The 14,661-nt window shown below is 38.2% G+C and overlaps 1 protein-coding gene across 1 annotated transcript in view; it reads right to left on the reverse strand.

The window, feature by feature from the left end:
- The window catches only part of LOC120535676, a 41,608-nt gene that overhangs the window by 7,012 nt on the left and 19,935 nt on the right, over window positions 1-14,661 (reverse strand). The window contains exons 3-7 of the mRNA XM_039763650.1: window positions 10,565-10,679; window positions 10,354-10,483; window positions 9,950-10,046; window positions 3,076-3,227; window positions 2,830-2,881 (exon numbers count right to left, since the gene is read on the reverse strand). Coding sequence (XP_039619584.1) covers window positions 2,830-2,881; window positions 3,076-3,227; window positions 9,950-10,046; window positions 10,354-10,483; window positions 10,565-10,679 — 546 coding nt within the window. The remainder of the gene's footprint in view (window positions 1-2,829; window positions 2,882-3,075; window positions 3,228-9,949; window positions 10,047-10,353; window positions 10,484-10,564; window positions 10,680-14,661) is intronic.

The following is a 14,661-nucleotide window of genomic DNA, read 5'->3' on the forward strand; positions in this document are numbered from 1 at the left end:
AGAGAGAGACCCAATTGGGCCAGAGGGAGAAGCCCACAGGAGGCAGACGACGTGTGCAGGTGACGGACAGGTAAGCTCACCGACGCAATTCTCCCTGTTCTCGCCGGTGGCTCTGCGATCGCATCATCAGAGACGCCGCAGGCTGCAGATGAACGACACAACACTGGAGCCTTTGGCCGGAGGAGTACGGTGGGGAAGGGACATGCTGCCCTCTCGGGATGTATCGCTTAGACCGACGGGTCTTCGCTGGCAGTGGAGCACTGTGGGGTGCTAGAAAAGGGGCCGCCTCCCAACAGTCGAGAGCGGAAGTCGGGTGGAAGAGGATGGAGCTGGAGAGAGGACTAGAGGCGGCCAGAAGAAAGGTACTAGTGACTGTGTGAGAGGCCTGGACTTTTGGGGAATTGGTGCTGGAGGCACTGGGTTTGTGCACTTGAACTGTAAATATTGTATATAGTTGTGGTGTAAATAAACGTGTGCTGGGTGATCAAACGATGTCCGTCTGTCTGTGTCCGGGGCCAGTTCCACAATACACACACACACACATATACATACACATACAACACCGGTCAAACATTTTAGAACACCTCAGTTTTTATGGAAATACAATTTTCTTGTTTCTTTCTTCATCTTGTAAAGCACTTTGAGCTGCATCATTTGTATTAAAATGTGCTATATAAATATATGTTGTTGTTGTGGCACACAGTTTAATGTCTTAATGTTTCATGAAATCAACGCATAGAACAAATAAAAAAAAAGTCAAGGAATCATTAAGTGTACAAAATATTACTCAAAGTTTTTATTCATTAAAGTAGCCACCTTTTGCTGATATAACATTTCAGTCACTCTGTAAAAGTCACCAAATCTGCCTCCAGAAAAAGAAATCCAGACCATCACAGTTACTCTTCCAGGATTGACAGTTGGTGTCACACACTGAGGGACCATCCTGTCACCAATTTGATGGTGTACAAATGCCCTTCTGGATGAACCAAAGATTTCAAATTTTATGCTGTTATGGAAGGAAGGAAGACTTTATTGTCATCGCACCAGAACAATTAAATTGTTAAGCTGTGCTTGAAGATGTTTTGCTGTGAGGCCTTATCACACAAGCTGGTGGCTCTCAGAAATTTCTTTTCTGACTAGGTTGTGACTTTGAGTCTGCCAGATCTCCTCCTATCTAAGTTTCTTCCAGTTTCCAATTGTCTTTGGATTGTGCAGGACACCGTACTCACCGACATTTTGATTTTTTTTGCAATTTCTCTAAATGAAAGGCCTACACTTGTAAGGGTAATAATGCTCTTGTCCCATTTAAATTGTCAATTGCTGTTTTCTTGCCATTATCACTAAAATATTGTTTAAGTAGTACTTCAGAGGGTGTAGTAACACAGTTTGTTCCAACTCTGCTTTAAGACAGATAAAGGGTTTTTAAGTAATCAACAAAAGTTGGGACACCTTTGCAAATTGTTGGCTTCAACTTGCAAGGCTTAGTTTACTTTAACGGCTGCAAAACATCTGTAGGTTGTAACCTATTAGTTGTTCTCTTAAGATGGCCCATTTGTAATATTCTTAAATTGTTCAAATAATAAAACAGTGTATTTGTAGATTTTAATTTACTTAAAACTTGCACATACTAACATGCAATGTGCTAACACTGTAAGAGAAAAAGCAAACGCTTATAATTATAGGCCTACTTTAGAAATGATAAAAAAAAAAAAACAATAAAAACAATTAGAAAAATGACAAGCTAGTAACACAATCAAATAAGAAGTTATTACATTGCATTGTGCAATGCCGTTGTACTGTCTATCTTTCCTCTTTACAAAATAGACTGTTCTCTCCAAGTACAATAGTTACTGTAGGAGACACATGGGGTGGACAGGCATCCCAGCAGGAAGTCAAGAAGATCCCTAACCCAAAAAGGAGTCTCCGAGTAAAAAGAAAGGCATCCCAGCCAACAGAGGGAAGGATGGTGTAAATTGTCAATTGCTGTTTTCTTGCCATTATCACTAAAATATTGTTTAAGTAGTACTTCAGAGGGTGTAGTAACACAGTTTGTTCCAACTCTGCTTTAAGACAGATAAAGGGTTTTTAAGTAATCAACAAAAGTTGGGACACCTTTGCAAATTGTTGGCTTCAACTTGCAAGGCTTAGTTTACTTTAACTGCTGCAAAACATCTGTAGGTTGTAACCTATTAGTTGTTCTCTTAAGATGGCCCATTTGTAATATTCTTATATTTCCTTTTTTCAGTTTTTGTTAACCTAAACTTTAAATTTAAATCTCTGGCAGTTTACGGCTTACCTTTTCACCATTTTAGGTCAATTATTGCATTTCAACTAATTACATTTGAAGAAAACCTGATGTGTTCTAAAACTATTGACTGGTAATATATGCCAAAGTGGAATGTGTGGGAGCCAACAACAGGCAAGGGTATCTGGCTCCAAACTGTTTTCTTCTTTAAATATCAGAGCTGAAAAATCAGTCACTTTTTATTTCCTTAGAAAGTCACAAAGCACTATAGGCATTTCTGTTCTGCATTTTATAATTTGTGTTGTCCAATAACTTGCTTGGTGGGTAAACATGAGTCATGTATATATTATATAGTGCTAATATAATATGGTTTCTGAATAGGTCTTAGGTCTGATTACAATATTAGAATTGAGGAAATTTGTTTTCTCTATTTGAATTCATAAAACATATAGCGAAGTGAAATGATTTACAGTCCATATAGAGTAAAACCATAAGAGTTACGTTAATTATCAATTTTAAGTGTTCTTTTTCATTTTACATTATCATAAACGTTTGGGTGTATACAGATAAATCAAGTTACTTACTCAGTTTGGTCCATCACAGATTTTCTTGGAATTTGCCCCTCTGTCTCCAAATCTACAAGAAACATTCATTAAAAAATAAACGTTTTGAGAATCAAGTAAGACTTTTCATTGGTTTTCAATATCTTCAAAGGTTATTATCAAGACTACAAGAATAATTTTGATTAAAACCAAATACATTCATCCAGTAGCTAAACATGTTAATGAAAGCAATAACTTCCATGGCAAACAAAACTTTAGAAAACTAACCCTCTCTTTGTTGAAGTGCATCTTTCATTTTTATTTCAAACTGAAAGGCACTCTTTCTTTTGAGTGGGCGTTTTTGCTTCATTCGTTGGACAACAGCTGTAACATCCACTGTAGACAAATCTGGAGAGGCCAGACTTGAGAGCTCACTCTCCCTGTAGTTAATAAATTGTTCAAATAATAAAACAGTGTATTTGTAGATTTTAATTTACTTAAAACTTGCACATACTAACATGCAATGTGCTAACACTGTAAGAGAAAAAGCAAACGCTTATAATTATAGGCCTACTTTAGAAATGATAAAAAAAAAAAAACAATAAAAACAATTAGAAAAATGACAAGCTAGTAACACAATCAAATAAGAAGTTATTACATTGCATTGTGCAATGCCGTTGTACTGTCTATCTTTCCTCTTTACAAAATAGACTGTTCTCTCCAAGTACAATAGTTACTGTAGGAGACACATGGGGTGGACAGGCATCCCAGCAGGAAGTCAAGAAGATCTCTAACCCAAAAAGGAGTCTCCGAGTAAAAAGAAAGGCATCCCAGCCAACAGAGGGAAGGATGGTGTACCCGGACAAGGCTGCCCCGAGGGATGGATGGACAAGACGGAGAAGACTCCCTAACTGGACAGTAGGCCCCGGGCAAAGAGACAGGTGTCATGACTGGACATGATTACATGTACCTTGCCTGGACATGAGAAAAGAGAAGGGCAGGTTAGGACAGTCTCCAATGGGTATTTATTCAATGCCAGGCACCATATGGCAGCAGCTCTCCATATCTAATCCCATTCAGGAACCAGCAAGGAACACTGGGAGTTGTAGTCCAACAGTACAGTCCTGCTGGGGTCCGTGGGTGCTGCAAGGGGGCAATGCAGCGATGTATACTCTCCACTATATTGTACTTCTGTATGCCCCAGAAGTACTTCCAACGGGCAGCAGTCCTGGCACCAAAAGTACTCCCGGGTCCTCAATAAAAGGGACTGCACTCCCTTGTCTAGGCAATTCAGAGCTGGGAGAAAGGAAGGCAACACTTCACTGGAGGAGGGCAGTGCGGTGAAGAGAGGAGAGGCGATTGGAAGAGAGGAATAACTTGTGCTTGTATTACTTTCTGGAGGAATTGAGGTAAAATAAACCATCCTTTATTTGAACCCGGGACTTAGTGTGTGTTTGTGATTGGGTTTGGGGCTAGTTGGTGCCCCAGTTCCATCACATTACAAAATTACACTTTTGTTGGAAGTCCTCTATAATTGTATCCTCAAATCTTGGAAATCCTTTTTAAATCTTAACTTACTGGAATTATCTACTGTATAGATTAACAGGAAGACCAACTTATGTATGTTTCAATGAAACACCTCTGTGTGACTTGTTCTCAATCATTTGAACAAAAGACCATTTCCCCTCAATGGTGTCTGGAATGGTTTGCTTTCTACTCATTGGGTGTGAATGTGTCTTTTTTTGTTTTTAATGGTTTATTGTTGGTAGAAACAGCATTGTACAGGATGAGTATCCCAATTTCAAAATGCTCCAAAAGCAAAACTTCTTGAGTGCCAAACTGATGCCACAAGTAGAAAATTCCACACATGACCTCATTTGCCTACAACTATTGTCACTGACAGATCTGCAGCATGTGAATTACTTTATTCTCTGTTTACAGTAACCTTTTATTCAAAACACAGCGTCATAGGTGAAAACTGAAAGCCTGCCACTGTTTGTTGCTGCTATGGGCAGATTCAGTCCTGGAGGGCCACAGTGGCTGCAGGTTTTTGCTCCAACCCAATTGCTTAATAAGAATCACTTATTGCTCAAGTAACACTTCTGCTTCACTTTAGTTGTCTAGCTCGTTAAGATTTTGAACCCTTATTGCTTATTTTAGTGTTAAACAGCTGCATTCTTGGTTTTTAATTGCTTTAACAACTGACACAGGTATTCTGCTGTACATAAAATTTGTGACATGGACAAAATGATAATACAAACTAAACTTAAGTTTAATTCTAATAAAGATAATAAACTTCAACAGATACAAAAAAATGATTCATTCAAAGATCAAACACTGAGCAGGACATGAATTATTCAAACTTCTACTCTATTACTGGGTCTTATAAACATATGCAACTATCCTGTCATACCCAGCTGGTGTGATGGATGTCCGGCAGCTTATCCCGGCTGACACATCCAAGATGCTAAATGGTGTCCTCCCTGCAGCATGGAGGTGCCCCAGATTCCCGCAGGGCACCACAGAGGATGAAGTTCGGCTTCACAGCCCTGCTGGGTGCCGTGGGTGCCATTGTGGGACGCTGCAGGGAGACGCAGGGATTTCTATTTTCCCGGTGGCCCGGAAGTACTCCTCAGTCATGAGGACGTAGAAACAGAAGTATTTCTGGGCTGAAGAAAAACACGTCTTCGTCTGACCTGGAAGTGCTATGGAATCACAATGACAGAAGAACAGGAGCACTTCCGGGTCAAGGACTATTTAAAGGACTGGTTGAAACCCAGCAAGCTGAGCTGGAGTTGGGAGGGAGAGTGACAGAGCTGCTGGGAGGAAAGGAAGATTTAGTATTTGTGATTATTGATTTATTAATTGTGGTGAGTGTGGTGCTTGCACAGCAAAATCTTCAGTGTAGTTTAGTGTTGTTTTTTCAGTGTTAACTTTTTCTGAGTTAACAAGTGTTAATTCTGGTGTTGATTTGAGGACATCAACGCTTGGAGTGTTACAGAGTGTTTAGATTGAGTGTTATTTTGGGGAGTAGGTGTACATTACACCAGCAAAGAGTGGATTTGTTTTCCGGTGCTAGCTGGAACAGCACTTCCTTTTACTTTAATTGCGGCCGTTACTGATTGCTGCCAGATGATAGATAAATTAAGGTGAGTATGATACTTATTTTTAACAAATTAATGACTGAAAAAACAATTGAATTTCAATCAGTACATTTTTACAATAGTAAGTATATTGCTATTTTACGCTTATACAGTAAGTGAGATTTTTAATGTTAGAGTTTCATGCTAATATTACTACATTAAACCCCTTGATAAATGGAAATAGACTACCTGTTATTTTACCAAATTAATGATTGAGTAGTTTATGTAGGGATATTTCAGTCCAAATACTTCTTAAACTCAAAGCGGCCCAGTGTCAGGACGACAAAGGTTCAAAAAATGTTTTAAAACACATTTCACCGTATCATGCAGACGAACTACACCACATACCAACACAGACAACCTCATTTCAAAGCCACAGGTCTGTACTACACACATGGAAAAAATACATTAAATTGCTAGTTGGATTAAAACTTGAAAAGTTTCTAACTGAAGGTAAGTTTGAATTTAATTAAGCATTAGCTAATGTTTCTTCCGATTTGAAAAATTCATTTTACTGACATTTATTATCAAATTTCTCCTTTGATAAGACTGATACTAATGTGGAGAAAGATATTTTTCAAGAGTTGATTCAGAGCAACCCACAGATATGCTTCACAGTAAGATGTCTTTCACAAGTACTTTTTGCAGACCTGGAAGTTTCTGATGGTGTATAATTTCATTCAGAAATGTTCAAATGTCTTCATAAAATATTTGAAAACTAATCAATACTGATCTTCTCTTTTGGAAAAAACGATTTTCACCCCCTGCTACCTTAACACCAAGTACATGCACTGATGCACTTTCAAACTCCAGTGATGTAGAAGGGTTGGGGAGAACACAGCCGGACCAGACCTGTCTGCAAGCTCAATGCCTGAGAAGTTGGGAGGTTTGGCAAGTACAAACATTCTCTTCTGTTTATTTCTAGTTTAAGGAATTAAGTGTGATTGAGACATGACGGCTTTGTGTTGTTTTTATATATGCAATTTCATTAGATGATTCAAGACTTTATTGTGCTATTCAATACTGAAACATCTGCAAGATTGCTTGAGCAGTAGGAGACAGCATTTAAGCAGAAAGTCATCAAAGAAGCAAAGTCTCTCACTTTGACAGCAGAAGTTCAAAGTTATATCAGTGCAAAAGAGAAACAACAGTCTGAAAATGGTAAGTAGTATTCTGAAATTTTAAATGACAGGTAAGGCTCTCTGTTCTACATACTAATTAATATTTCTGAGCATTGACCCCTTCTCATTTTCCATCAGACTGTAGCAGCAACATTTCCTCTTTCTTGCTGCTGTTCTATTTGTTACCACCTTCTGCAGGGAGGAATGAGGCTACAATCAGTCGAACTGATGCTGTTAACAGGCTTGTACATTTACATAAGGTAAATTTACTAATGCAAGATCAATGTCTTTGTAATGTGTTGGTACTGAAGGAAGTTGTTCTCTTGCTTTTCACCCAAGACCAATATCCATCCATCCATTTTCCAACCCGCTGAATCCGAACACAGGGTCACGGGGGTCTGCTGGAGCCAATCCAACCCACCGCAGGACACACACCAAGCACACACTAGGGCCAATTCAGAATCGCCAATCCACCTAACCTGCATGTCTTTGGACTGTGGGAGGAAACCGGAGTGCCCGGAGGAAACCCACGCAGACAAGGGGAGAACATGCAAACTCCACGTAGGGAGGACCTGGGATGTGAACCCGGGTCTCCTAACTGCGAGGCAGCAGTGCTACCCACTAATAATGTTTAATTTTTTAGTCTTATTGGTGACATGTAAATTTAATATCAATTTTAACCATCTCACAGTGGTCTGTACTTGTCTCTGCTTTCTAGCATATTATCTTCTTCCCTTTGAACATGACATGAATTACAAACACTTGTAAGTTGTAATTGCTGACAACCTCCATACTTACTGTGTTAACTTTTAGGTGTAGCACTTTTCATATTTTCAACCTGATAGAATGTTATTCATTGTTTGAAGTGTTTTATGTATTAAATTATTCTATTCTGTTTTGAAATTGCTGTGTATTTATTAAATACATCATGTGTAATTTTTATAGTCATGTGCCAGCATTTAAGAACATTTCAGAAGGAGAGAAGGTCACCAACCATACCTAATTACAGTAGGACAAACCAAGAAGAGGATCGACAATTTTTATGTGGTTGTAGACAAGCAGCTCATCCCTTGTGCAGGAACCACCTCCCTGAGTGCCATTGATGAACTTTCAAAGTTCATTACGTTTTTAACGTCTCCTATGAAAAATCTCTGGCAAATGTCTAGAGCATTTTATTTAATGTTATCCTTTTTAAATGATCACCACTAGCACTTATTTATTTTTTACACAATTGCCATACATGTTGATGAGCTCAGTGTTACAGAGTAGTGTTTGCACAAAAGGATTAATAGCAGCTGTAACCTATATGTAAATGTACAAATACATAAATTAACCCTTGTATCCTCTATAAATTGCCATTGAGACTTGGCTTTTTTATTTATTAAAATGCTTTTGGTTGGGAAACCTGATAATTTTTTTTGTTTTATTGGTTTTGAAATATTTTGTAAACAGTTTTGTTTAATAAAACAAACATTTTGAAAAGTCTTAATTCTTTTTTTTTTTTTAAATCTGGTGTATAATGTGTATACATGAAACTTATTAATGTGACATTAGCTTCTAAATAAAATGAGGTGCAGTAACTTAACATTGCATCTAAAATAATAAAATGCCAGATATACTGTACTAACACTCACTATTAACATTTTGACACTCCACACTTGTCAGGTGTTAAAATCAACACCGTAAGAGTTATTTTTTTAACACCAGCAGAGTGTTTCGGGAATTTAGTTTACATCAACTGTTTATTCAAAACACTACTAGTGTTAAAAAATTAACTCTTACGGTGTTGATTTCAACACTTGACAAGTATGGAAAATGTAACACTACACAAAGTGCAACTTTAACTTGATTTGGTGTGGACCTATATAAACTCTGAAGAAGAGTTAAAATTAACACCGTAGGTGTGAAATTAACACTTTGGATTTTGCTGTGTGATGCACTGTATTTAAGAAAATAATTAAAAATCAACTTCTGGATAATTTTACCCCGTGTCCTGCATACTGTCTGTTGGGAAAAAAGGTGGACAATAGTGCCACCAAGCGTCCATATATTTACATTGGTTAACCATGAAGATTAAATCCTGCACAAAATCTCTCCTGTATTCTCTACCCACATATTATCTTTAAATGTGATCTGCAAATCAGAAATCTGGAGGTTCAGTACTCACTCAAAATCTGTCACAACTGGAAGGCTTAATGTCAAATACATTTTTATAAGATGAGTACTATATTTAAGATATGTAGTTCACTTTCACAGATTTGCATATTGATAAAATAACTGCATTCTTTAAACAGCTGTACCCCAAATATAATTTCTCATTAAATCAGTTCTTCAATTACAGTCAAGATAGAGATTTTCAGAATCTTCCCTTAATTATCTGCTGCAGACATATTATTATTGTGATCCCAACAGCTGACAAACTGTTACTGCTTAATGTACAATCTAAAGTTATAATAATTTATAATACAGTACTGTAGTCTTATCCTACCTGAGCAGAACAATCCTTACCCACCTTTTGTAATACAATATATTATCTATTCTTGTAATCTAAGAGGCATATTCATTAATGTCCTCAAATAATTGGATACGTTGGACTGTTTTTAACATTTCTTAATATTTTGTCATCTTTGAGTACTTATTCAATAACACAACTTTCTATTTGTTCCCTAAATGGGTTGAAGAGGGAAGAAATGTATTTTTATGAGTAACATGAAATGCTGTGTTGTACTACATCATATTGTTGGGTGTATTGTTTGCATTATAATGAAACCTTGTACTCAATAAATTAGTCAAAATAATAATGAACAAATGTAATCTTGAAATACAGAATATTTAACTACCTTTTCCACATGAAATAAAAGACATTATGCACCAGAAATCTTCAATATTTATTATTACCTGAGACCAGACTTCTCAAAATATGGAGATGGATCAGATAATGGTGGTGGTTTACTCCTCCTCGGTTTACTTATAACCAAAGGATCACTCACAGGCTCTGCAAAGCATAAAATAGTGTTTATTTTCATGTTGATGCTGTACTATGATAGCAGTCAAATAACAATTATAATAAAGTTCAATAAACTGTTAGATCACATATCAAAAATGTCAAAAAAGATAGAAATATCCATTAAAAAGCTATTGGAGAGAAGGACATTCATTAAAGATTTCTTTTATGTTGCTATTAACAATTTATCCTAGTACTCCTAAATTGAAATTTGTAATTTAATTTTATTGATACAATTGTTATTTATTGCTTTATGGCTCATATATTCAGCTTTGATTGTTTAAAAACACAGTCTCACCTGTCTGAATGATCTGCTTCAGTATATATCTGGAAGAATGGTTTTCTGTAGCATCAGATAGGGATGATTCATTACAATTAAAAGTCTTCTTTTTAAGCCTGGCAACTGTAGAAGACAACTTCACAGGACTCTACAAATAGAATCATGGGAGTTAAAACAATTCAATATTTTTGAGTCACATAAAATAAAATACATTTTAATAAAAACTTGCCTTTTCAACAGGTTTCTTTATTTTAGTTTTCAAAGCCGGTGCTGGAGGCTGGATGTTAACTTCAGACTTTCTAAATTTATTATCACCAATATTTTCAATGTGTGGAGTTTTAAACCTGCAGTGAGAAAGTGAAATTGGTGACTGAAAAAACTTATTACAGCAATAACACCTTCACTATACAGTATTTTACATTTTTGTTGATGTTCTTTACAAAATATTTCATTTTAGAATACTGATTAAAAGTAAACAGAGAGAAAATGCATGTTGATTTGGGTAGTAACTTTATAGCTCCTAAGTTAACAAACAGAGAAAATGTTTAGAACGTCATATGGAAGTGTATCCGGTGACCAACATCAAGGGTAATTGTGAATTTCAAGAAGAGGCTGGTTACATGAATTCCAGAATGATGAACAAAGGGCTAAATATGATGCAACAAGTCATCAAACACAAGACAAAAACTTTTGAAATGTAGCTGCTCATTATGTAGGTCACTCACTCACAAGACTATTACACTGTTCCTTCCTTCACCACTTTCAGTTAATTGATCTGACACTCAGCCTAATCCTCTTAAATCCATTAATAATAGGCACAACTCTTCCTACATCAGCAGTCTCAACTTCTTTGCTGTGAAATTGTTGGGTATGCAATAGTGACTGTCACTTACTCACTAATAGAATATCAACATGAAGAATGAATGGGCCACTATAATAGCACTTTGGCACGCACACTTTTTAGTTACAGTCTGGGCGCAAACATCATGCAGTGATCCAACAGAAAATATGAGCAGCTGTTATGCAACACGTTTCCCAGAGAAAATAAACCCTTGGGAGGTCCACAATATTTTGGACAAGGCAATCTCCATGTTTCACTGGCCTAGGCTAACCTATAATTCACTTAAAGGCTTTAAACATTAATCCCGTAGATTGGGCCTCATTAATTTCATATGCACTCTGTATTTCACATATGGTAGAGAAATATTTAGGCCTTGCCCAAGCTTACATTTCCACAATCCTGTTCTATGTACCTACTGGAGACAATCTATTTCCTTCTCAGATGGACACAACATAACATTGATACTCTTCGTCTAATTTTTGATAGCTCAAGACTCAGAGAGAGTGGTAAATGGAGCGGATTGCAATTGACATGTTGATGAAGGGAACAGAGGGGATGAAGAGGTGATGGGTAGGCATCAAGGAAAGGAATGATGGAGGTCAGATAGTGGATTATGCGAAAATGATGGACATGGCTGTGGTGAATATGTATTTTAAGAAGAGGGAGGAACACAGGATGACATACAACACTGGGGGAAGATGCACAAAGGTAGATTACATTCTATGCAGTAGGCCAGTCTGTAGTAGTTTGGTGACTGTAGAGTGGTCGCAGGGGAAAACAATGTTAGGCAGCATAGGTTGGTGGTCTGTAGGATGATAATGGATATCAAGAAGAGGAGAGAGTGAGGGCAGAGCCTGTTGTGGAGAAATCTTCTGAAAAAATAAGCAATGTCTTCAGAAAGGCAGTCAGAATTTAAAATATATTACACAGCATAGAAAACTATTGCAGAGCACAAAAAATCTGTCTGAGTTAATGAAGTGAGCCCTGAGCCTACCGTGAGCCCCAAATTTATTACAAGTCTTATCAAAAAAATGTCCCCCCTTTACACTGTTTCCCATTATCTAGAGACAGGGTTACTCATGACGACAACTTCATTCAGCACCTTTTCTCATAACAATCACCTGGTGTTCCAGACTTTCTCATAACAATACAGTATCCTTGCCCCGTAGACACTCCCATAACAATCTTCATCTTCTCATAACAACTACTTTGGCTGGAAGGACATATTTGCCACCTGGTGGTGAGCATCACCTGATTACGCCTCCCTTCATTCTCATGGCCTAATCCAGAGCTGTTAAAGATTGATGGCCTTTCAGTCAATCAATTCTTAATAATTCAATTCTTAACAATTAAGCTGGGATCAGAAGGATCAATACAGTAATCCCTCCTCGATCGCGGGGGTTGCGTTCCAGACCCCCCGTGATAGGTGAAAATCCGCGAAGTAGAAACCATATGTTTGTGTGGTTATTTTTATATATTTTAAGCCCTTATAAACTCTCCCACCTTAACATTAACATTATTAGAGCCCTCTAGACATGAAATAACACCCTTTAGTCAAACGTTTAAACTGTGCTCCATGACAAGACAGAGATGACAGTTCTTTCTCACAATTAAAAGAAAGCAAACATATCTTATCTTCAAAGGAGCGCCGTCATAAAGGAGCGTCAGGAGCATAGAATGTCAGAGAGAGCGCTCGCAAAGAAAAGCAAACAATCAAAAAATCAATACATGCTTTTAAGTATACAGAAGCACCGCGATAAAGCGGCATTTTGTAGAGGAGCGTCCGTGTCCTCTGTGCAAACAGCCCTCTGCTCACACCCTCCGTCAGGCAGAGAGAGCGAGAAAGATAGAGAGAAGCAAACAAGCACAGCGCGGGAAGCATATCTTATAGCATTGAGGAGTTTTAGTTAATATGCAATACATGCTCTGATTGGGTAGCTTCTAAGCCATCCGCCAATAGCGTCCCTTGTATGAAATCAACTGGGCAATCAAACTGAGGAAGCATGTAACCTAAATTAAAGACCCATTGTCCGCAGAAAGCGGCGAACCAGTGAAAAATCTGTGATATATGTTTAGATGTGCTTACATTTAAAATCCGCGATAGAGTGAAACCGCGAAAGTCAAAGCGCGATATAGCGAGGGATTACTGTATATGAAAACTGAACTGACTAATTAATAATTCAATTAATGGTTACTTGTTGCATTAGCATCCATGTAAGGCTAATGATAAAATAATAGGCAACTGTGCCAGTAAGTGTCAGTGCGTAGCTTCAGTGATAAGGGCCAAGCTGCAGACAGTCTTGACACAGTGTTTCATACTTGAAAGAAGCGTCCACAGTGAAGCGGGCTTTGCATTGGTTTGTCGTGGTGAAAAAGGAGCTGAGCCATAAGGCAAAGCTCTCAATTTACCAGTCGATCTACGTTCCTACCCTCACCTATGGTCGTGAGCTATGGGTAGTGACCAAAAGAACGAGATCGCAAATACAAGCGGCTGAAATGAGTTTCCTCCACAGGGTGTCTGGGCTTTCTCTTAAAGATAGGGTGGGAATCTCAGTCATCCGGGAGGGGCTCAGAGTAGAGCCGCTGCTCTTCCGCATCGAGAAGAGTCGGATGAGATGGCTCGGGCATCTGATCAAAATGCCTCCTGGATGCCTCCCTAGTGAGGTGTTCCGGGCACGTCTAACCGGGAGGAGGCCCCGGGGAAGACCCAGGACACGCTGGAGGGACTATGTCTCCTGTCTGGCCTGGGAACGTCTCGAGATTCCCCCAGATGAGCTAGAAGAAGTGGCCGGGAAGAGGGAAGTCTGGGCATCTCTGCTCAAGCTGCTGCCCCCGCGACCTGATCTCGGATAAGTGGAAGAGGATGGATGGATGGATGAAAGAAGCAAAAAGACAAACCATTAACAACTGATTCGTTTAGCTAACTAATGTGTTCTGCTGTAACTTTATTTATTGTCATTAGGATATGTAAAGATGCAGTGGCATATGTATTTAATGCTATCTAAAATATACATGTGCGTGCTAATATGAAAGCCCACAAATGCAGACAGCGGCGATGTTATGCTAAGCTGCTGCTTACTTCACGCACATCTATTTGCAGGGAAGGATCCCTAACCTTCAATAATCAACTCTTAACTTCCTATATAGCTCAGACTAGCTTGATATAATATAATGCATTTTATTGTAACTTTATTGCCTTTGGTATTGAGCCCTAATACTTCTAAATGCCATTTGAGTGCTTATATGTTTATGCACCAGCTTCAGATCTTGCCCCTCACACAGGCAAAGGTTTGTTTAGTCTTCTGTCAGTGAGAAGCTCAGCACTTGCGTTCCCAAAACAAAATTTGCCTGCTTGCTTCTTCACAGTCACAATGGCTAACACGGTACAACTTTTTAATTTCAAGCAGGACTTTTAAATGCATGTAGGTGTCATTTGGAGAATACTGGGATGGATGGGTGCTGCTGTTAGATTAAAGCAGCAAAGA

Source organism: Polypterus senegalus, chromosome 9 (genome assembly GCF_016835505.1).
Source record: "Polypterus senegalus isolate Bchr_013 chromosome 9, ASM1683550v1, whole genome shotgun sequence".
In the NCBI taxonomy this organism is placed as follows: domain Eukaryota; kingdom Metazoa; phylum Chordata; class Cladistia; order Polypteriformes; family Polypteridae; genus Polypterus; species Polypterus senegalus.